General features: G+C 55.6%; 2 protein-coding genes across 10 annotated transcripts; both read right to left on the bottom strand.

Annotated features, from left to right (window-relative positions):
- Nucleotides 1–7: 7 nt before the first annotated feature.
- Nucleotides 8–5347, bottom strand: LOC146427806 (gap junction beta-3 protein-like). Of its 7 annotated transcripts, none has more exons than XM_085081440.1 (4): nucleotides 4194–4800; nucleotides 2928–3063; nucleotides 1318–2107; nucleotides 8–1019 (listed from the first exon to the last, which is right to left on the bottom strand). In XM_085081440.1, coding segments are annotated over exons 3-4 (762 nt in total). In that variant the 5' UTR covers nucleotides 2078–2107; nucleotides 2928–3063; nucleotides 4194–4800; the 3' UTR covers nucleotides 8–1017. The 7 variants fall into 7 exon arrangements, with proteins under 7 accessions (XP_084937566.1, XP_084937565.1, XP_084937561.1 ...); XM_085081439.1 differs by having other exon boundaries at nucleotides 8–1024; nucleotides 1320–2107; nucleotides 4194–4546; XM_085081435.1 differs by lacking the exon at nucleotides 8–1019 and adding an exon at nucleotides 4970–5347 and having other exon boundaries at nucleotides 1277–2107; nucleotides 4194–4412.
- Nucleotides 5348–7711: 2364 nt separating this feature from the next.
- On the bottom strand, nucleotides 7712–10517 carry LOC146427805 (gap junction beta-5 protein-like). 3 transcript variants are annotated; one of them, XM_085081430.1, is made up of 2 exons: nucleotides 10182–10517; nucleotides 7712–9126 (listed from the first exon to the last, which is right to left on the bottom strand). In XM_085081430.1, the coding sequence occupies exon 2, from the start codon at nucleotides 9100–9102 to the stop codon at nucleotides 8275–8277; it is 828 nt and encodes a 275-aa protein (XP_084937556.1). In that variant the 5' UTR covers nucleotides 9103–9126; nucleotides 10182–10517; the 3' UTR covers nucleotides 7712–8274. The 3 variants fall into 3 exon arrangements, with proteins under 3 accessions (XP_084937556.1, XP_084937559.1, XP_084937558.1); XM_085081433.1 differs by lacking the exon at nucleotides 10182–10517 and adding an exon at nucleotides 9492–10120; XM_085081432.1 differs by lacking the exon at nucleotides 10182–10517 and adding an exon at nucleotides 9252–9476.
- Between the last annotated feature and the right edge of the window lie 12215 nt (nucleotides 10518–22732).

Here is a 22732-nt window from a genome sequence, read left to right as displayed (position 1 = left end):
GATTAAATGGAAATCATTTCTATTTATTGTAATATTTATCAAGGTTTAGTAAATAATTGATGCTGATCCCTCCTTGATTTCCTCGGGGGCCAGCGTGCGGTTCTGCTGAATTAAAGTTTAACGACGCGTGACAAGCCAGGAGAGGCGGAACGGGCGGACGTGAGCTCGACCATGAGCTCGGCCGTGGGCTCGACTGATGTCCAGCTCAGGCAGATGAGAATGACCTGGCTGTGGGCTCCTGGGGGACCTCTGCAAGTCCATGTCTTCTGCCCTCAGCAGTTCCCCTGATTTCCAGTGTACAGAGCAGATCCTGATGTCTCAAAACATGACATTTATTGGCCTTTTGATCTGTAGCTCGTGCCATGTGTGACATGAGTCCGAGGTGACAGGGGACACAGAGGCACTGAGGGAAGCAGCAGAGCCAGTGAGGGAGTTTAGGCAAGACATGGCAAGGTGCTCATGTGAGCCAAGGAGGAAATCTGCCCTGACCCAGTAATGGCAAACTGGGCAAAGTGAGCAAGCAGAACAGCAAGCAGAACAGGAGGAGGAGCCCTGCTCCTCTGTCATAACTTTGTGTCCATGAAGAGAGCTCTGGTCACGGTGCTGAGCACAGAATTCCTTTGGTTTCTTGGTGCTTGGGACTGTGCATGTGTGAGGCACAGTGAGCCAGGAGGACTGTCACTGCACTAGGTGACACCGGCCCTGGCTGGGCACCAACACCCAACAGGGGAGCAGCAGAGCTGGAGGATCCAAGAGAAGCTGCTGGACATGGAGGATTTGTGTGTTGCTGTGATATCTGTGCTGCCTGCAGAGCTCCAGGGCTGCCCTCGCCTTACCTGTGTCTGCTCAGGTACCCAGGGACATTACTTTGGGTCTCTCTCTGGGGACATTACTTGGTTGGGTTTAGTAATTGTTCACATGGGTTGACTCTTGAGGGTTCAGGGTCTTGGCAGGGGCTGGAAAAGCCGCTGAGTCGAGGGGAATATAAACCAGCTGGGATGGGTGAGCTCACGGCTCTTCTCCTCTGTGGGAAGAACAGACACCCTCAGGCATGGCCATGGGCAGCCAGCACCCACCTGCCACCAAGCATGTCCACACCAGTAGGACACCTAGGGATGTGCCCATGGTCATGAGCAGGAGAGTTCCCATGGATGTGTCCCCCTCCCCTTATGGCCATTGAGGTCCTGGCTGAAGAATCTGCTGGTGGCATCACTGGTGGTCACCTCTGGTGCCAACCATCCCTGGCACATGCCAGGACGCTTCTTTCCCCCACCACCCTTCCCAGCACCCCTCAGACAGCAGTCAGGGCTGCTACACACCTAGTCTGGGACTTGTTGTCCTTCTCCTCTGACTTGAGGTGGCAGTGGCAGGTGGAGGCCTTGCTGTAGCTGACGGAGCGCTTGGTGGATTTCTTCCACTTCTTTGCCCTCCGGACAACTCGCTTGAAGATGAGGTAGAAGATCTCACAGACGGTGAGGACGATGCAGATGGAGGAAGCTCCAACCATGAAATAGGTGAAGACCCTTTTCTCGGTTGGCCGAGCGATGTAGCAGTCCACGGTGTTGGGACAGGGATCCACGTTGGAGCACTTGACCAGCCGTGGCAAATCGAAGCTGTCCCACATCTTGTGGAGGAGGTAGAGGAACAGGATCTCTATGATAAGCTTGAAGAAGAGGCTGAGCAGGTATGTCCACCACAGCCCGCCATGCTTCTTGCCTGTGTTGCTGTAGAGCTTGGGGCAATTCTCCCCGTTCTTCTCCCGGTTCTTCTTCTCACGGTCCTCCCGGTAGGCCACGTGCATGATGACCAGGAGGGAAGGACAAGTGACAAAGATGAGCTGCAGGGCCCACAGGCGGATGTGGGAGATGGGGAAGAAGTGGTCATAGCACACATTGGTGCAGCCTGGCTGCCGTGTGTTGCAATCAAAGTCCTTCTGCTCGTCACCCCAGACCCGCTCGGCTGCCACCACATAGACCAGCACGCGGAACACAAACACCACGGAGAGCCAGATGCGGCTGAAGGCTGTGGAGTACTTGTTGACCCCACTGAGCAGTGCCTGCAGTGTTTTCCAATCCATGGCAGCCGAGGGAGAGCAGAATCACCCGACCTGGAGAGGCAGAAGGAGCGGTGGGTGAGGAGCACTGGGAGACACCAATGAGGTCGCACATCTCTCACTGCACTAAATCTCACTGACCTCTGAACCCTCTCTGCCACCCCATTACACTCATCTGGGGTGGAGGGACCACCACCCTTGCAGACAGTAAATCTTGTCCCCACACTCTCCTGGTGACAGAGGTGACCCAATCTCTCTGCACTTCCTTCTGATGAGCCTTTGCTGTAAAGGGTGAGACACCCAGCCAAGTCTCTGCCACCAGCTGCCAGCCTGATTGTGGGTGTTGGTGCAAACTGGCAGTGCGATCTGCTGGAGCAGGCCAGGTTCAACAGCCAAAGGGGAAATGGCTGCTCCTGCAGTGCTGGGGTGCTGGGACATGCCAGGGACTGGTCTGCTGTCTCACGGGTGATGCCTGAGGCAGCCCAAGCACAGGTGAGAGCGGGGCTGCAGAAAGGGAGAGTCCGTGTGTGTCACAGTCTGTGTGTGTCACAGTCTGTGTGTGTCACAGTCCATGTATCACGGGGAAGTCACCCTGGCCAGTGCTCCCCTCCCGCTCCCAGCAGCAATGCTGAAGCCCCGATGGCCAAACCGGCTCCGCAGCTCAGCCTGGGGCTGCCCCGTGTGAGGACAGTGACACGCTAAGCCCAACTCAGAGGTTTACTGCACCTGGATTTACAAACACAGGTAGTTTTTACAACCCTCTGGGCTGTGAAAGTGTCTGCCCTGACAGAGGGATTCACAGGACGCTGGGTCACTCTCACTTTTAAGGAATTGCCACAGCCCCGTTGCCCACCCAGCACCTTCCAAGACATACCTGGAGGAGGCTCAGGCTCCTTCCCCACTCACCGAGGGCTGTGGGGTGGGAAGTGTCCTGCACAGGGCATGGCTGGGGTGTGATAGCACACTGGTGATCAGGGTCCTCTCATCCGGTGCGCTGCGGTGTCCCAGGGCTGTGGGGACAGAGCAGAATCTGAAGCACTGCCCGGATCCCATGGAGCTGTCTGGGAGCCAGGGCCACCCCAATGCAAGCCCCAACCTGTGGCTGTGCTCCCACACTTCTGGCCCAGGGAAGTGTGGCTGAGCTGAGTGGCCCCAGGCTGGGGTCCCTGCCAGCGTGTGCCAAGTGCCAGGGCTGTGCCTCTGCCCATTCCCACACACCTTCACTCATTGTCCCACCTGAAACCAGATCTTTCTCCCCGGCAAACTCTTGGCTGCGAGTCAGGGTGGGGAGAAATCCGTGTTCTCACCCAACCTTTGGATTTAAAATTGCCAGAGTTGCTTTTTCCCCCCCAAAAAACTGGTGTGATGTCTGGAATCCAGAGCCTCTGCATGCCGCCTCCCTGGCCAGCCTGATAATTCACCCATGCCCCCATCCCTGGTGCCAGTGAGACCACCCAGCACCCCTCTGCCCATAACCCACCTGGCCAGCACCCATGTGCCCAGTTCAGCCCAGCGCTGGCTCCAGTCATGAACCCTCAGTGGGGCAGGAAGGGAACGTGATCTCCATGCCAATCTCTGTGCCAGGGGGTGTGAGCTCCACAGGCCCCCCAGTGCTGGCTGGCAGCCAGACAGAGCAGGGGCAGCGCTCAGGTGTGCTCGGTAGTGCTGGCAGTCCTGGTTTGCCTCCCGCAGAGCCCAGAACCCTTGCCAGCCCCCGGGATGCCAACCCGCTGTGTCACCGCTGGGTCCTGCCCTGTGTGGGCGCAGGGCGTTGGACCCAAAAGTGCCTGGCTCCCAACTGGGCTGCAAACTCAGCAGAGACACTTTTTGGGAGGTCTCAGCCTCTTTTGGTCCCTGGGGAGGGCGGTGGAACAAAGGAGCAAGGCCTGGGGTGGCCATTGCTGGTCTTTGGGGTGCCACACTGTGCCATGCCCCTGCATCACCCCATGGGACAGGGAGCCTGGCATGGCCTGTGGGATCCCAGCGTGACACTGTGTGATGTTGGGATCCCCAGCTTTGACCCCAGCCCATGTTACACCTGAAAACAGCTCCCACCTGCACCCCGTTACACCGCAGGGCTGTCCCCCCTCAACTGGCAGGTCCCCAGCAGCCCCGTGGCACTCTGTGCCCCCAAAGGTACCTGTCCAGGTGGGAAAGGGCTGGAGGAAGGTGTCCAGATCCAGGCGCCTCTCGGAGCAGGGAAGCTCCTTCCCAGCCGCAGCGCTCCTGCACACCCAGGGTTTGTCTGAGTGTGTGAGGGGAGGGGAAGGGTGGTTGGTTCGGTTCCCAGGAACTGGGTGAGTCTGGCAAGCAGCTCCCAGAGAGGTTCTTGTCTGTGCACATGCACACACACGCTCGGCTGGAACAACAAAGGCAAGTCAAATCCCGCAGGGAGATCAGCTCAGACTGATTCCTCCCCAGGCGACACCAGCAGCTCCTTCCAGGTGATGTCCCAACCCCTGCAGGGATGGTCTGGGCACTGCAGACTCAGCAGAGACCTCACACTGTCCCCCAGCTCTGGGGCCACCAGCAACCATGGCCGAGAATCCCAAATTACGCAACTGTAACCCACTTTTTAAATGATTTTGCCTTAGTAATAGTTTTGCAACAGCTCATCGGTATCTCCAACCTACAGGAACTTGCAGGCACCGCCCTGGCAGGGCCGGTGTGGCCACATGGGACCTTTGCCATGGACAGGATGGCAGCAGGGTCCCCCTGCAGCAGGACCCTGCTTTGCTGCTGCACCCCGTGGGACCTGGGAGGTGTCCCTAACGGGGTGTCCCCCTCCCCAGAGCTCCGGTGGCTCCCAGGAGGCTGACCCAGCCCCATCCCACCGGATGCTCCATAGATCAGCCCCATAGATTCCTCTGCCGACGTAGCTGGGCAGGAATGCACTTCCCCTCACCTGCGGCTCACCTGGTCTCTTGAATGCCTCGAGGCTTCCCTGGAATCCTCCGGCACACCCTGGGGCCGATCAGCCGTGCTTGGAGCCTCACAGGGCACCTCGCCAGGGCCACCCCTCCCTTGGGGACACTTGAAGAATGCCGGGGTGCTTGGTGCCAGGGGAGAGTTGCTCCTTACTCTCCTGGCAGACAAGGAGCCACTTGCCCCGAGGCTTTTTGGCTCCAGGAGGTCAAATAAAGCAAGTGAGGCTGGGAACACATAGGAATGGGAGCCCAGGAGACCCAAAGCAAAGACCTGGGGTGCAGGGCAGGGTGAGTCTGGAGGAGAGGGCAGACAAGGGCAACCCCATCCCGGATGAGAGCCAAGCAGGGGCTCCGGAGCCTTCCCTCTCCCCGGAGCTGCCCGCATCAGGAATTTGAGCTATGTTGTTGCAGAGAGCCGGTGTGGCAGGAGCTCGGCAGGAATGTGGGGGCTGCGGCCTTTGGGATGAAAAACCCTGGAGAGAGGGAAGTTGTCGAGAAGCAGCGGCCGCTCTGATTCCTTGCAGAGGCGGCAGCTCCCTGCCCCACGGCCAAACCCTGCAAGGGCCAGGTGAAGAGCGGGGCCAGATCACCCCTGGGCAGCCTCTTGCCTGAAGTTTTGGAATTTCAGGAGCGGCCGTGCGGCCACGGTGAGAAAGTTCAGGTGCTTTTGGCACGGACAGAATTCCCTCAGGCAGCTGGGTGGGGAGCGGAAACACCCCGTGCTTTGCAGCGTTGAGCTGGGTGTTTGGGTATCACCAATCCCATCAAAGGGCACATCTCTGCGCCCCCTCTGCCCCTGTGGGCATGGGGACAAGGTGACAGCATGGTTCAGCAGCTCTCAGCAGCTGGGAGCTTTGGGGACATGCCCAGGGGATGTCACCTCCTGCCACCCTGCTCTGACACGGCGGGGTGACAGGTGAAAGGTCTCAGTGCCAGATGTGAACACTGAAACACCCAGTGACTTAGGGAGGCCCAACCTTGGATCCTCTGTGAAGGAAAAACCCAAACAGTGGAGCAGGTCGATGCCAAACCAGCAGGAAAACCTCAAAGACTCTTTAAAAGGGTTTTAAATGAGGCATGGCAAGGTCCTGCCTGCCAACAGCTGTCCCCCTTCCAGGGCCACATCCCCAGGGATGAGACTCCCCCGCAAGGGCTGGGGAGCAGGAGTCATGGGATCCTGGGAGCCAGCAGCCAGGGCTGGCCATAAATCAGAGAGTTTCTCCTCAATTCCCAGCCAACAGGCAGCTTTTGGCCAGAGAAGAAACAAGCCTAAGCTGGGAAGGCCAAGCTACCCCTGACCTGTGCATGCAAACTCCTCCACATCCCTGCCTGGGCTGGAGTTGTGGTGGGTTTCTTTAAAATCCTCCTCAAAATTTAGGAGGTCTTCTGGCACCCCACAAGCTATACAGGGGATTTCCTGTGTGATGACGCAAAATCTGGGAAATATTCAGCTTTTATAGTGACACAGCCCTTGGCTGGCTGACACTGCTCCTGTCTCTGTGTCCCAGGAGGTGTCCCAGCATCCAGACCTCTATTTTTGCAGCACCAACGGGGTCAGCTTGGTGGGAAACACATCAGAAAGGAGCAGCTGAATGCTCCCGTTTTCCTGGCCGACTGCTGGTTATCCCAAGCCTGGATGGTGCAAGACACCCAGAGCTCTGCAGTGTTTCCTCTGAGCCAACAAAACAGCACAACAACATCCAGCAACTGGATCTTCAGGTCTCTCGCAACGGGCAGCAGCTCCAGCTGTGCTTTGAAGTGCGGAAGTGGGACGGGGTGGTTTTTCTAGGGCTCATCGCTGCCCCATTAACGCCTGCAGAGGGGAACACCTCGGGGTTTCACTCACCAGCCTGCAGCAGGAGCGGCCAACCTTGCTGGAAAACAAACAGCCCAGCCCATGCTCTTTAAATCGGGGCAATGGCTCGCACACAAAGAACAACTTGTGTCCTCTGACGTGACAGGGTTCTTAAAGAAAACTTTCAGGTGGATAATCCAGCAACAGGAGTGGATGGAAGGAAGGCAGTGCCAGCACAGCTTCACCCAAGAAGTGGAAAAAAAAATCTACGTGTATTTCACCATCTGCCTCTCTGATCCCAAAGGTCCCCAAACTCGCTGGTGTCAGCACAAGGAGCTGCTGTGTGCTCAGAGAGCTCTGTGCTGGGGGCTGGGATCCCCCCAGGGCTTCTCCACCATTCTCACCCTCCTCAGTAGCTGGTTCAGTCCCTGCCCTCCCATCCAGCAGAGCTGCAGCCCTGCCTGCTCTTAGCTTCCCTTCAGCCCTGCCTGTCCTCAGCACCCCCTGGCCACAGCCAGCACATCCAGCTGGTCCTTTCCCCAGGATGGGCTGTGGGAAAGAGCTCAGTTTTGCCCTTGGAGGGTCTCAGCTGGATCCCTGCAGTGATCTGTCACCGAGAATGGCCTCGGTCCTAAAGGACACAGGGATGGTGTTCCCTCACTCCCTGTGCCACTTCCTCTGGGACAGAGCCAGGGAGCGTCAGCACTGCCGCTGCTCATGGAAAAAATAATTATCACACCCTCTAAGTAAAGCAAAACCAGTAACAGATCGAGCTGCATGTTCAGTGTTAATGTTACTTGTGAGTGCATTTGCCATGAAATTATTGTTAATTATTCATGCCAGCTAATGCTCGGCTGCCTCTGATGGCCTCGGAAATGGCAGTGCTGCCCGTGTCACGGCCGAACGCGATATGTTACAACAATAAACGAGATCAGATTCTGCCATTTAATGTCATTGTTTAATCAATGGTTGGGGTGTTTTTCCTCTTCCTTATTCAGCTGTTTTGCTCAGGTGTTGTCCCCTGGCCCAGCAGGATGATCCAGCAGCCCACGGCGGGCGCTGCCTGCCCGGCCAGATCTTCACACCTGCACTTTGCCACAGTGGCTGTGGCACCAGGGACCTGCTCTTGTCCCCACTCAGCTAATGAGTGTTATTAATGATGATTGCATCAGTCTGAGATGGCCCTGACACCCACTGGGTGGCTGATGTAGGGTGAGAGATAAGGATAGGGGTTTCCTGGGGGTTCAGGATGTCCATCCTGGCTGGTACAGGCTCAAAGTCTGGGCAACACTGTCAGTTCACAGTCACCAATGTCCTACAGCACCTGCTTTACCCCAAATTCAGCAGGATGATGTAAAGTGCCTTTCCTGTGGCAGGAGGGGCAGAGATTCCCCGGGTACAGCCCAATTCCAGGGTGCTCCCAGCACTCCTGCACTGGGAGAAAGAGCAGGATGAAGTCGCAGGGCAAGTGAGCAGCTCCTGCTCTGTCCCAGGCAGCTCTAGGAAAGAGCCTCATCCTCAGACAGCGTGCTGGGGCAGGAATCCGTGGCTGGGATGGTGGCCGTGGGGGGTTTGAAGTCTGGCCCATTGAAAACCTGCCCACCCGTGGCTGTGGGGTCAGCGCAGGACACGGGGCAGTCGTGGCTGTGCCGCCGGCTGTCCCTCCCACCACCCTTCAGGCACTCGCGGCACCTCTTCCCGATCAGGTAGGCAGCCTCGACGAGGCTCAGCACCACGCAGACACAGGCAGTGACCACCATGAAGAGGGTGAAGATGTTCTTCTCGGTGGGCCGGGAGATGAAGCAGTCCACCACGTTGGGGCAGGGCGGCAGCTCGCACTTCACCACCCGCGGCAGGGTGTAGTTCCTGTAGAAGCGGTAGAAGATGTAGAGGAAGACCACATCCACGCCGGCCTTGAAGATGAGGCTGAGCAGGTATGTCCACCACAGCCCACCCCGCTTCTTGCCAGGATTGGGGTAGAGGCAGCGATAATTGTCCCCACCGGCCTCACGGCGCCTCTGCTCCTTGGCCTCCCGGTAGGCCACGTGCATGATGACCAGGAGGGACGGACATGTCACCAGGATGAGCTGCAGGGCCCACAGGCGGATGTGGGAGACGGGGAAGAAGTGGTCAAAGCAGACATTGGTGCAGCCTGGCTGCCGTGTGTTGCAATCAAAGTCCTTGTGGTCGTCGCTCCAGACCCGCTCGGCTGCCACCACGTAGACCAGCAGGCGGAAGATGAAGACGAGGGAGAGCCAGATGCGGCCGAAGGCTGTGGAGTATTTGTTGACGCCGCTGAGGAGCCCCTCGAACACCCCCCAGTTCATGGCTCCCTGATCCTGTTAGCCAGCCTGGGAAGAGAGAGGACACTGTGACACTGAAGAAGTGGGAAGATGTCCCCGAAACACAGAGCCATGCTCCTGGGACCATCTTTCACCTGTGCGGGGACACCACAGACACGTGCCCCCGTGCATACCTGGTCCAGGTGACACATCTCCTCCACGCACTGTCCCCCCACTCTGGGAACACGGGGACCCAGCAAAGCTTGGGGCTTCTGCCACAGCATCCTCCAGCCACCGCCACCTCCGGCGCAGGGCTCAGCCCCCATCCCGCCCAGCTCCCGCCTCGTTGCCCAGGTATTTGTTATTCATTTCACTTAGGTTGCCAGGCCCAGCCCGGGCAGACAACAAATAGCAGCAGCCGGGGCGTGACTCACCAGGCTCCTCTCCCAGCGCTGGAATCTGCCGTCGCCTCCGTGCTCCCCCCGAGCAGCGCAGGAAGAGCCCTGTGCCACTGCTCCGTGTCCCCACGCTGTCCCCTCTCCGCGGGGAGCCCACGGCAGGGCAGGGACAGCGGCTGGGCTGGGGGGCTGCACAGCCCCTGCAATGCCGAGGAGCTGCTGTGGCTCCGAGCAGCCAAAACAACCAAATTTCACCAGCCCGAGGCCCCTGCGTGGCCGATTTGACCCCGGCTCGCATCGTGCCAGATAAACACACCCCACGCACCGTGGAGCTGCAGCCGAGCAGAGCTCCCAGGGCTGCGCTTGGCACTGGCTCGTCTTAAATATTTTACTTATCAGTGAAATAACAAGATTCCCCCTCGGCGAGGAGCTCTCAGGGGTGAACACAACCCCTGCCCTGCACAGCCCGACCCACGCTCTGCTCGCAGGAGTGACCACGGAGCTCCCGGTTCTCGTCCCTCCCGTGGGAGCTCCGTTCTCACGGGTGGATCCCTGCAGGGACCTGCAAACCCCAGATTCCCCCTTCCCTGTGCACGGTTCCCACGGCTTGCCCATCGCCCTGGTGTCAGGCTGGGGGTTAGGGTTGAGCTCCCACCCTTCCCCATCGCCATCCCCACCTCCCCAGGGCTGGGGGTCGCGGCAGAGCGATGTCCCCAAGCCGCTCACCTGCGGGTGTCCCTGCGCGGCGCTGCTGCGGGTCGGCGCCAGCCCAGGGCAGGCAAGCATCGCCCGCTGCGAGAGACAGCACATGAGTCATCGCCGGGCTCCTGGGAGCGAGGAGGAGATTCCCGGGGGAAGGGATGAGGCTCCAGGCAGATCCCCACGTGTCCCATGGAATGCCAGATTTCCCGAGGCGCAGGGCGGCCCCGCAGCGCGGCCGTGCGGGGAAGGGCTGAGGCGGCTGCTCCGCCGTGGGGAAGGGTGGGAGCTCGGGGCTGGCTGCTCTCAGGGATGCCCAGCACTACCTGGGGTCTCTCCATGCCTTCCTGCACCCATCTCCCTTTGCTCCGTGTGGCCGAAGCCCTGGGACCCCCCCGCCCACGGCAATGGGAGAGTCTCAGCCAAACACCGCCCTTTATAATCCTTTTTTATTCAAACTTTACACCGTGGCAATAATTTAGCAGAGCCCTTATCCCTCCCCACCCTCTGATGAGTGGGCGGCAGTTGATGATTTCATTAGAATTAACTGCTTGCCTGTGCTCCCCTGGCCTGCAAGCTGGCACAGGTCTCTTCCCCAGCACCTCTCCTTGATACCAGAACCTGGAGCCCACCCGAGATGAGCCCCCAGCTCGGAGAACTCCCTCTTGGAGGTCTGACCCCCATCTCCCAGCTCTGGGGTGCCGGGATGGGGGGCAGAGGAGAGTGGGTCCAGGGAGAAGGTGTGGGGTGCAGGAGTTCAGGTATGGCTGGAGTCATTTGAGGAGCAAACACTTGTTTCATTTGCAATTCTGCTGGGGTTAAAAAAAAAAATGTAGAGAAACAAATCTAAACAGCTGTAAAGTAAATTACCAGTGTTTGCGGATGGCTCCAGGGAAGAGTTCTGCAGTTTGAAATCAAACAAGCCCATTTTTATTTTTTTCAACACGCCTGTGTAGTGGCAGTGCTGGCAATGGGGTTCCCGGGGGCTGTGTGTCCCCATGGGCAGGCAGGGAGGGCTCAGAGCAGCACCCATCCACCAGCACCCAACGGTGGGTGGGGGGATTTTCTACCCCGGGTACCCCTAATTTTGTGGGTGCCAGAAGTGGCTCCCTGTGTCTTTCTGGTTTAAAAAGTGTCTCTTTGTGTCTTTCTGGGTTAAAATCCCCTCTTTTGGGGAGCTGCCAGGTGTGATGGGCAGCTTCTGCTCTGGGTAGAGCCCTTCCACCCCTCCACAGGTGAGTCCCCAGCGCTGGGGACACAAAGGTGTATTAATGGCAGCACTTTATCTTCCAGGAACAAGCCCCATTAGTACATTTTCACTACAACATGAAATATTAATAACACTTTGCATTTATATAGCGTCATTCATCCCGCAGTCACCAGCCAAGCCGCTGACATGAATCAAACACCTCAGCCAGCTCTGGAGGAGACAGGTAAATGGGTTTAGACCCATTTTCCCGCTGTGCACACTGAGGCACAGGGTTTTCTCCAGGTCGCCGATGCCACTGAGGATGTTTTGGAGGACAAAACCCAAACACAAGTGGCCAGGGGCTGCTCCGACCTGGGCTTCCTGCTCCTCCAGCTGCCGCGACTGGTATTTTGCTGTTCCTGATACTGTGCTGACAGTGCAGGGAGGGGAGTTAGGAAACCTGTCAGCCCACGGAGAGCCAGGCCCTGACACAACCCGAGGGCTCCGGCAGCATGAAAGAGCAAGCAGAAAACCAATGGGGAAAGCGAGGGCTCTTTTCATCGCATTAAAGAGCCTGGTATTTAAACCCTCCTCCAGCTCCGCGATTGCGAATGCTTTTACACACCAGCTCAGCAGGACTCGCTCCTGCTGCCGGAGATGCTGCATGCAGATGTTGGTTAGCAGGGCGGAATCCCAAGATTGATGCTGGATAAGGACAGGCAGACAGGTCCTGGGCAAAGTTCCGGAGGGTGCTGAGCGGCAGGGAAGAGGTGTGGGCACAGCCCGGCCGCCCACCGCTCGCCGTCCCCAGCACCATTGTTATTCCGTGAAGGAGGCACCTTGTTTGCAGATAATTAAAAAACCCCAAACAGATTAGTGAAAATTAAACACACGGAGCAGGCTGGATGTTGGCTCAGCCAGCAGGAGAGTCGTGAGAGCGTCGCTGGCTGTTGCTTCCAAACCAAACCCACTGCTCTGTCCTGGCTCAGCACCGAGACCCCCTTTCCCCAGCCCTGTGGCTCCCCACTGCACTTCCAGCTGCTTTCCCCATCCCACGGGAATGTTCAGAAGCTCTCCCGTGGAAAATCCGTGTCCAAGGACTGTCTGGATGAGAGGCAAACCCTCCCCATCCCAGCCTGGCCGTGGCCATCTAGAGCGGCCAGCACCCATTAATCTTATATTTATACGTGAGTTTGCAGGGAGTAACCTCATTGCTAGGGAGACCTTAATTAATCACCGACTCAAACTGCCTCGATGAGGTGGTTTGCAGCCGAGGGGATAAATTCACATGGTCAGCAGTGGCTGAGGATGAGGATGGGGTTAGCAGGGACTTAAATCACGGCAGCTGATGGTGGAGAGCAGAGCTGGGGACAGGGAGAGGAGGGGACAGGGCGAGCAGGGGACAGGGAGAGCAGGGGACAGGGCGAGCAGAGCTGGGGACAGGGCGAGCAGAGCTGGGGACAGGGCGAGCAGGGGACAGGGCGAGCAGGGGACAGGGCGAGCTGGGGACAGGGCGAGCAGGGGACAGGGCGAGCAGGGGACAGGGCGAGCTGGGGACAGCGCACACCCGTCCTGTGAAACCTTTCTCTGCACCGGGAGGCAGATGAGTGGGACGCAGGGGAGATGCTGCTGTGGCTCTTTGCCCCTAAAAAGGCAGAGATGAGAGTTTTCTCAGCCTGTGCAGACCGTGTCCCTGCGATGGTGGCAGGGGAAGGATGTGGAGGACAAACCTCGAAGCAGGAGGGGACCGTGGGCAGTCACAGCCCCAAAACCCTGACGGGGAGGAGTTGGGGGCCTTGATGCTCTCACAGGATCAGAGCCCAGCCCAGCCCTCAGCCCTGCTGACAGTCACGGATGGACACATCACTGCCTGTTTTGGGCTGTTTGGCCAAATAATCACAGTGCAGGGGACATCGTCGCCCTTGCCACTGACCTTGGCAGCCTCCAAATGGGCGACCCGCAGGTCAAAGTCTTTATATCCCATTACCACTCTCCTGAGTCACGCCTGTCTCCTGGCAAGTTACATTCTTTTCTGATGGCAGCTAAACGCGAAAGAGGTCGCGCTCCCAATACGGCGACAATAGGACATGACAGCACTTTTCTGAGTGATTAAGCCTCAGGTGATGTCGGGGCTACAAGACAAGTGGCTGAAGGATGAAAGACTTTAATCACCTCGGACATGGCATTGCATCCTCGCGCTCCATCCTGCCAGGGTGGGTTTTAACGGGAGCGATAATAAAAATAATCCAGCGCAGCCTGCGCACCCACCCGTTAGTTATCCGTGCTGCTGTTAATAACCAGCCCGGGCAGCCTGTTGGCCCTCAAAGATCCTTCTGCAATAAATCAGCCCTGATGCCTTAAAATAACTGTCCGGGGCGGCCGGAGCTGACACTAGATGGCATTGGGAGAACACACTGCCGCCTTCCCCGGAAGAGTCTGGCAAAACAGAGCAGAAAACTCAGGATGACGGAGCAGAAAATGTCTCAGCCGGGGAGAGGCCACCAGCTCACCTCCATCCTCACACCCACCAGCTCACCTCCATCCTCACACCCACCAGTTCACCTCCATCCTCACACCCACCAGCTCACCTCCATCCTCAACCCTCCAGATCACCTCCATCCTCAACCCTCCAGATCACCTCCAGCATCTCACCTGCCTTGAGACCAAAGTGCTGGGGCAAAGTTCAGGGCGCTTCACCCCTTCTCTGAGCTAATAAAATATTTTGTCCCCAAATTATTATTTTGTTCTCAGCAAGTTGCTGGGGCCTGGGGGGAGATGGGTGGCTGGGTGGGTCACTACCTGGCTGGGGTAGGGGCACCTGGGCACCTGGGCAAGGGATGGTGATGAGGAGTGGGGCTTTGAAGTGAGTCCCAAGCCCCAAATACTGCTGTCCATTCCCTGCTGACCCCAGCATCCTGCCAGCTCCCTTCACATGGGAATGTTTTCCTCCTGCAGCCTGGGCTTGTGCTTCCCTGGCCCTGATCAATCTCTCCCTGCAGATCAGCCCGTTTGTCTGTCTGTCCATCCATCCCTCTGTGTCTCACTCATGCCTGGGTGCATCCCTGTCCCCAGGGCTGGTGCAGACAGGTCCCTGCTGGGAACAACCCCAGGAATATTCTCCGTGGAGCAGCACAGCTCATTCACCCTCCCAGACCTGCAACCCGGCTTGGAGCCAGAAGCAGTTTGCAGGTGCTGGGATCATTTTCCCTTCCTCCATCACTCCAGTCTCATTCCACCTGTCAGAGCCTGTCTCTCCTTGCCCCAAATCACCTCCTGCACCCCACGGAGCCGAGCTGACTTTGTCTCTTAATGCTGCATTGTGCCGGCAGCCCGAGAGCCACAATAGAGCTCCTGATTGCTGCTCCCTCCCTCCCTGTGAGCCCCGGAATTGCTTGTCGGACCTGCTGGCAGCACATGGCACAGGGCACTGCCACAGCCACCCTCCCAGGGGGACCCCAAAACCCTGAATCCTCTGGAAAACAGCACAGCTGGGCTTTCTGTCCCTGTTTGTGCAGGGCAGAGATGTCGGGGTGATGCTGCAGGGTTTTTTCCCACCCTACCTCCATCCCATGGGGCTGGGACTGCCCTTCCCTGTTCTCCCTGCAGGATAAAACACAACAGGGCCAAAACTCAAACCCTCTCTCAGGCACCTGAGCTGGAGAGCTCAGCCTTTTTTGGGATCTCTGCCCAGGCAGCCTGACATTACAGAATTCTTCCAAAGGCTGAAAACTTGCTCTCACTGTAGGGAGAACACTCCATTAAAAACAACCCATCACCGCTCTCAGCTGGCTTGCACCTCTCCTGGAAACTCTAGGCAGCAGAACTGAACTCTGAAAAGGGCCCAGACTTGGCTTAAAGCAAGAGATTTCACATCATCATGTCTTAAAATGTCAGCAGTTTAATTAGCTCCATCTGAAGCTGGAGTGGGTTTGTCACCCCTCTCTGCTTTCAGTTCAGGTTGAGAAATTTGCCCAGGCTGACCTTTTCCCTCCCAGACCCAAAAAAAGTTCCCAATCCACGCTGGCATTTCCTAAAAATAGGACAAAATAGCCCCCCAAAAATACCAGCCAGCTGTAGGGATGATGTTGTGCAGCATCATGCCAATGCAGGGAAAAGGACTTCAGCTGCAAGATGCCTGTCCTGGGAGAGCTCAGGGGATGTTCCCAGGTTCTTGTGTCAGGTTTTTCCCTTTTATCTCCTTCAGACACTGCTGCCAGGCCCCCTTCTTCCAAAGGGAACTCCCCAGTTTTTTCCAATCAGGGTGTTTCCTGGTCAGTGTTTTCTACATCATCAGTGAAATCTCCATCTCACCCACCCTTTTCATTTTATTTTTTTGTACCTGTGTAGCTGCTGGAGCCACAACTTACAGTCCAGGATAATTTCTTGCTCTAAAGGATACAGTGAACTTCTTCACCATTTGCTGACCACCTGGGAATGGTTCTCCTTTTGGGATATGCTGGGTAATTATTCCATTTCAGCTGCTGGATGTGGAGGTTCGAGCCCACTTGTGCCCTGTGCACCTGTGATAAATTAATGAAAGCAAAGCCAGAGGAAACACCTGAAAAAACACAGGGAAGTGGGAGGCCACGATAACCCACGGCAGCTGCTGGGCTTGGAAATTGTGGTGCTGAGGTATCACAACACCTCAAAAGGCTCTGCTCTCCACACCAGGCTGTCTCCAAAGAGCAGAAGCCACCAAAACCCAGCGACCACGGCAGGAAGGGTCACAGCTGTGTCCACCATGGCCATGGCTGGGTGCTGTGGAGGGCTCAGGGTGTTGGATTTGGGTCTGGCCTTGGCTGGAGACCCATTGAGCACCTCCTGGGGCATCACCCAGTGCTGTCCCGCTGCCCTCTCGGCATGGCAGAGCAGCGTTGATCTTTACAGAGCTCGGCAAATCTCCACGCTACAGCAATCCCTTCCGCAGAGCCTGATAATTCTTCAGCACGTCAGAGGAAGAAGAAGAGCGGCATCAAAAGCCTCCTCGCCTCCTCCCCGCTCATTGCCGGCGAGCCCGGAGCCCTGGCCTCGGGCTTTGGTGGAGTGCGACACTCATCTGCGGCGTGCCACGCAATTATGGCTCGGGAAAGGAAAGGGGCAGATCGCCCCGGGCGGGGGAAGAACGAGAGCCTTTCATCCGCACCCCACCGGCCGCCGCCTGCCGCTCGCTATTCTTATCCCTCCTGATCAAGGCGAAGCGTTTCCTCCTCCTGCCATTGAAGCCCGGAGCCCCGACATGGCTGGGGCAGCGCGGGGAACCCCACGCTGCGGGGCACGACCCCGCCGGGATGGCTTTGGAGCTCAGAGAGCGCCTGGTGGGGTTTGGGGATTGATGTGGGATGCAGGTGCAGCTCCGGCGATTCCCGCCCGCCGAGGAAGGTCAGCCTTGGTTTGCGCTTGATGTGGGGAATGCCGGAGCTCAGGCGGCCGTGGAGGGATGGTTTGTGCTCCTGTTGGTGCCACGTGGAGGTTGTTCCTCAGGGAAGAGGAGGAAATTTCCCTCCCCTTCCTCTGCGAGGGAAATCTGGCCATTGGGGTTTAAAAATTCCCTCGTGCTTTGATTCTCGGGCTCTTGTTTTCTGCTTGGGTAACTTTGCCCCCAGCTCTAGTTCTTGTGAGGAAGAGAAGATCCATGAGTTATGATGCCAAACAGCCGCTCAGGGTTATGCCCTGCTGCCCTGGAAGAGGATGGGAGTTGCTTCTAGCACCAGCCATGGTGGCATTTCCTTGGTGGTGATTTGCCCCAATCGAGCTCAGAGACACTTCAGAGACCAAGTCAGAGAAGTGGCTATTTGCTTTATTCGGTGCAGTGGATGTGTGGGAATTGTTTCCACCAAACACACATACCTCAGTACCCCCAAAGACACAGAGTTATAGGTAAAATCATGAATATTCATTACATTCTTCAGGATAGGAGTGGTTATACAAATTACTTCTCATAAGTTATTAATATTATTAGCGATTTTTTGTGCTCAATGGCAAAAGGATTCCTTTTGCCCCCTTTTATCTTGATAAGAGTAAGGGAATCCACAAGGCCAGAAGTGATGGGTGCCATGCTGGTGGAAGGGCTAAAAGCTCAAAGAAACAAGAATGGTTGAAGTGCAAATAGATTTGGGTTTTCTATTTGACTACTACTTTCTCAGTGGCAAGGAAAAACACCTCTCCAAGAGCCTGTGTCTCCATGGCTGAGGCCAGATGGTGTAACATGAGTTCAGCCAGTGCTTGAAGAGGTTAACCAGACCCATCTCTGCTAAACTGAAGCCAAATCAGCAGAGCTATCCCAGGTACCAGGAGTCTCTTGAACAGGACAATCACACTGCCCTGGTGATGCTCACAGCTCTCCTCTGCTACAGGAAAACTTCCCTTGTGCAGCAGATGGGTGTTGCTGATGCTTCCAGGCTGCCTTTGCCTCTCCCTGGTTCTTAAAGCTGCTCCAGGAATTAACCAAATTCAAAGTTCCTGGAGGTGCTGGAAGAATACACCAGGGAGCACCAGGCAGGTCTCCAAAAGGCAGAGACCTCAGAGCAGAGCCAAGCCAGGACTGCAGCCCCCAGAATCTCCAGGCTGGGCTGGAGAGACTCCCCAAACTCAACCTTCTCCTCCACCATGTCAAGCTCCCACCTCTCCCCCAGCCTGTCTGGAAACAGAGGCCTCTGAGCACGTTCTCTGTGTCAACAGAGCTGCAGGAAATCAGCTCCATTACCTTGAAGGATCAGGAGCTCTTCCCAGATGGCAGGGATCCTGCAGAGAAATAAAAGTCCTGTGAAAATTCACCCTTTTTGAGGAACTCACCACCACCCCCAAGCCTGATGAGGACTCGTGCTGATGGATGAAGCCTCGTGTTCCAGGAGCCAGGGCTGCTCTCTCCCAGGCTCCAGGGTCACATGTCCTCAATCTTCTTGGAGTTAAGGATTTTTGGAGTGTGGCACTGGGGTGCCTCAGCATCCTGGGCAGATGTTGAGGTGGAACAGCCCCACGGCGAGGAGAGCAGCTCATTCCCACACCTCCTTGCACCGGGCTGCTTGCCGCAGGACCATGCCTGACTGCAATCAATGTAACCTTTTAAAATTAATCTACTTTCTCTCCTCTTTTGCACACAAATACAGTTGCTGAAATTCCTCCATTTCCATGACATTTGGGAAAAAATTGTGCCTCAGTGGAATGCTTTCTTTACACTATAGACATTATTACTTTAAGGGGAAATTAAAGTAAAGGTGGTGGGTTTTTTTCCTTTTTTTCAGCTGTGATATTGGAAAATAAAGGTTCTTTCTCCCCCTGCACTGCTGTAAGTTCAAGCGACAGCCAAGCGGAACGAGCAGAGCAGCCAGGACAGCCAGGGTGTGCTCCCAGAGCTCCCAGAGCTCCTGCTCAGAAACCAGGGGGAAAATCCCTGCTCAGAGTTCATGGCCAAAGGTTGAACACCGGAGAGCCAGGGCAGCAACCCCAGCACGAGCACAGGGAGCTCCTGCCTCCTGCTCTTGCAGCTGATTTCTCAGGATAAGAGGGAAATTTGGAGCTGTGGCCAGCGGGCTCTCAATCTCCTGCCACAGGACAGGGGATCCCAACCCCTGCTGCCGGCTGATGGATTGGGAAGGAAAGGCTGACAGCCCCAGTTTACACATCGCTCTGCTTTTTGGACTTAAAACACAAAATGCAGGCCTTCTTCTGCTTCTCTGTTTTCTGAAAGCAAAGCCCAGTCCCTCCTCGCCCCCTCTGGCCCTGGAGGGTGAGGTGGGGATGAGGAGTTGTGCCCTGAGTGCTGCAGGAATGGAGCTGGATTGGGATGCAAAGGGACACCTTCATTCCCATGGGCACATCTGTGAAACAAACAGCTGAGTGGACAAGGGAGGAAGGTCTTCATCCATGGAAAGGATGGGAGATGCTTCCTCTGTTGGAGATTAACAAAAACACCCATCAAAGTGGATCTGTTATGCTCCAGGACAGCAGCCAGACCTCCAGCTGCCCCAGGGAGAGAAGGAAAAGGGTTTAAACAGCTAATTCAGGCTTTGTGTTCCCCTCAAGCTCTCTGAGGAGAAAGGGATGTCCTCACTGCTCACCCTCCGTCCAGAAATTCCCACACTGCTCTGTCCCTGCCTGGAACAGCCCCATTCCCACGGAGCCACCTCTGCCAGACCAACCAGGGACACTGCTATCCCTGGAAAACACTTTCTGTGCACATCCCCCTTATTTCTGGGCATCTAAGGACACAGATGTTGGGGCAGAGGACATGGGCAGGGCAGCAGGACCACCATGGGCTTCAGAGGAGGATGGAAAGGGCAGGACAGGGCAGGACAGCAGCGCCCAGCCAGGCATGGTGAGGAGTTTCCAGGGTCACACGATGTCCCCAAGCCCCTGGCATGCACAGGATGGTGCCACTGCCCACACAGCCCTCCAGCCACCTCTCAGTCCCGATTTGGAAGATGGAGCTGGGAACAAACCCAGCATCCTGCTCTTCTTTCCCAGGCTATTTTTATCCTGCTCCCAGTGACAGATCGAGGGCTTCAAAACCCAGCGCCGTGAACTCTCTCCTGCTTCCCCGCCATGGAAATTACTGCGCGGTGGTTCAAAATGGGAGAGCAATTTGCAAAACAAATAAGTCTCTCCGATTAGCTAACGAGCGTCGGGCTGACCTTACAGGGACCCCTTCATTAGGAGACACTGAGCACCGATTAACTGCTCTGGGATGGAGGGAGCCACTTCAGACCGGTTTAATGAATTAAATATATGCTCCTATTTGGCTCTTAATGTTAAAAAAAAATGTTAAGTACAGTAATTGTCACATTCCCGAAGTCAGTCATCGCTCTACCTCGCAGTTCACCGAGAATTTTCCCCTTCCCAGCACCAAAGTTTAATTTGTTAATGTGCTGCCGGTGTCACGGTGTTTCCCTCCATTAACACCAACCCATCAAAGTGTTCTGCTCAGGGAGCTCGGGAGTGCTGTCCTCCAGGTCTCCTCCTGCTCTCCAGGAATATTCCTCCAGGGTTGCTCCAGGCTCTGTCCTGGCCATCAGCTCCTTCTGGGGCTGGATCTTGTCCTCTCCTGTTTCTCCTTGTCACACAGGACAAGGGAAAACATCCTCAAGCTGCACCAGGGGAGGTTCAGGTTGGACATCAGCAGGAATTTCTCCATGGAAAGGCTGGTCAGGCACTGGAAGTGCCCAGGGAGGTTTGGAATCCCCATCCCTGGAGGTGTCCAAGGAATTCCTGGATGTGGCTCTCAGTGTTCTGGGCTGGGGACAAGATGAGTATGCTGGGGAGCAGAAAGGCCTTGCAGAGTCAGGGTCTTGCTGCCCTTGTGAAATCCTTGCTCACTTCTGGGACTTTGGCTAACTAGAAAAGCATTCTGGGAATGACTCAGCTAAACCAGAGGTGAAAAACAAAATTATATAATTGTAAAACAATGATTAGAACCAATCAGTGCTCACAGTGGGGCTGTGGTTGGTCACACCTGATGCTGTTCCTGTCTGCTCTGTGGTGTTGGTTAAACACATTTGTTGTGCCTCACAAGGATGGAAACTCAGAACAAACTAACAGTTTAAGAACCCTGGATTTTTACAATAAAGTGTGTTTGCCACACCATGGTAGAATCCCTGTGTGCTCTTAAAAAACACCACAGGGCACAGCTTGGACTCAATGGTCTTGGAGAGCTTTTCCAACCGGAATCACTCTGCTGGGAAAAAGAGACAGAAAGGGAAAAACCAATGACAAGGGAAGAGTGGAGGAATCAAATACCTATTTGTCCTGGCCAGGGGCTGTCCTGAAGCTCTGCCCCCAGGCCTGTAAACTCACACCTTTGGTTGATGTGCCTCTGACTGGTGTGTAATTTAATTACCGCACGCTTAGAAGATTAAATCCACGATTAAAAGAATTTATATGGATTAGCGCAGGATGATTTTAAATCACTGCCAGCTCGTGGCAAAGCAAATGTGCAACCTGCAGCAAGAGCAGCGGTGCTGGGAAGGGCTGGGAGGACACCCTGGCTCTGCTCCATGTGCTGGGAGAGCTGGATTTGGGGTCAGCAGGGAGACCCCAGACCCTTCCCAGCAGAGGTGGCTCCATGCTGGACATGGGGACATGAGGGATTCATCTCCCCAGCATGCTCCTCTCCTGATCCATCACACCCATATCTGCTCAAAAAACCCTCATCTCTTAATCCCCAAATGTAAATTTTAGTCCTTTTTTAAAGCCGATCTGTTACTTTTCTTAAGTCGTTTATTAGATGTGGCTTTATGGGGGAAAGGAAGAAGCCTGATGGGAGGAAAATAAAGCATGCAAACTGGGAAGATTTACGAAATCAACTGGTTTAAATCGAATTCCCAGGCCTCCAGCTAAAGCTATGCCCCAGAAAGCTTTATTGTTTCCCTCTCTGGGGCGAGAGGGAGAATGTGAAATTCATTTCTCTGTGCTGGGTGGGGAAGGGAGGATCTCAGGCAGCTTTTTCACCAAATCATCTCCCAAACAGCCATTTGCAAATCCTCATCCCTTTACCCTCACCTGGCTGTGGTCATCACCCCAAACTGGGCAGGGGTGGAGACTGAGTGGGTCCAGGGTTAAACCAGGATCTCTGGCACGATCCTGGAGCAGTGCCCAGCGTGGCCACCACCCTCTCTCTGCTCCCAGGAGCACAGGCACGCGACTCAGGCACGTCCCTGACAGTGGGACATGGTTGGTGACGCTGGCCAAGAACACTCAGGCAGCCATCTGCTACCAGCACGGCCAGGCAGGGACACAGAGAGCCCTTCCCAGCTTCCACTGATGCCTTAAAAGCTGGTAAAATATGAGGCAGACATGGCAGTATAGGGAAAAAGGGTGTTACCTTGGTTTTAATAGGATCCTAGGTGCTCAACTCGTCAAAGGTGGGAAACATGCTGAGAAGCTCACTGTGTACAACGTGTATGCAAATGTATGGACTTCACAAATTAGCATATCTACCTAAGATTTCCCAATAAGAAACTTAACGAATGAAGCAATTGTCCCCCTGTTCTAATTATTCCCCTCCTATGAGACTACAGCCTAGTTTACAAAAATATGTTCCAGAGAGGAGGCTCCATCCAAGATTGGAGCCTCTAGTTTTGAGGTATTATGAATATTTGGTCTTCCCCCCTGCAAACCCCCCAAACTAAGCTAAATATCACACTACAAGAGTTATAAACACGTGGGGTTGAGGAAAAAAGAGTGTTTGTGAAGGGTGCAAGGAGAGGGAAAGGGTATAAAAATGTATAAAAAGGGTATAAAAAGAAAAGACAAAAAATCATCAGGCATCACCATCCTGCAGGGATGGGATGAATTCGCCTTTTCCCCACTCAGGATGGCAGCACAAAGCTGGGTCCCTGTGCAATCTGTTTGATTTGAAATATTGGTGAAGAGATTAGAAACAGTGCTCATGATT

The sequence above is a fragment of the Lichenostomus cassidix genome, chromosome 23 (genome assembly GCF_008360975.1).
Source record: "Lichenostomus cassidix isolate B80296 chromosome 23, HeHo_3.0, whole genome shotgun sequence".
Lineage (NCBI taxonomy): Eukaryota > Metazoa > Chordata > Aves > Passeriformes > Meliphagidae > Lichenostomus > Lichenostomus cassidix.
The sequence above is the reverse complement of the archived record's forward strand: the minus strand, read 5'-3'. Positions and strand labels throughout refer to the sequence as shown.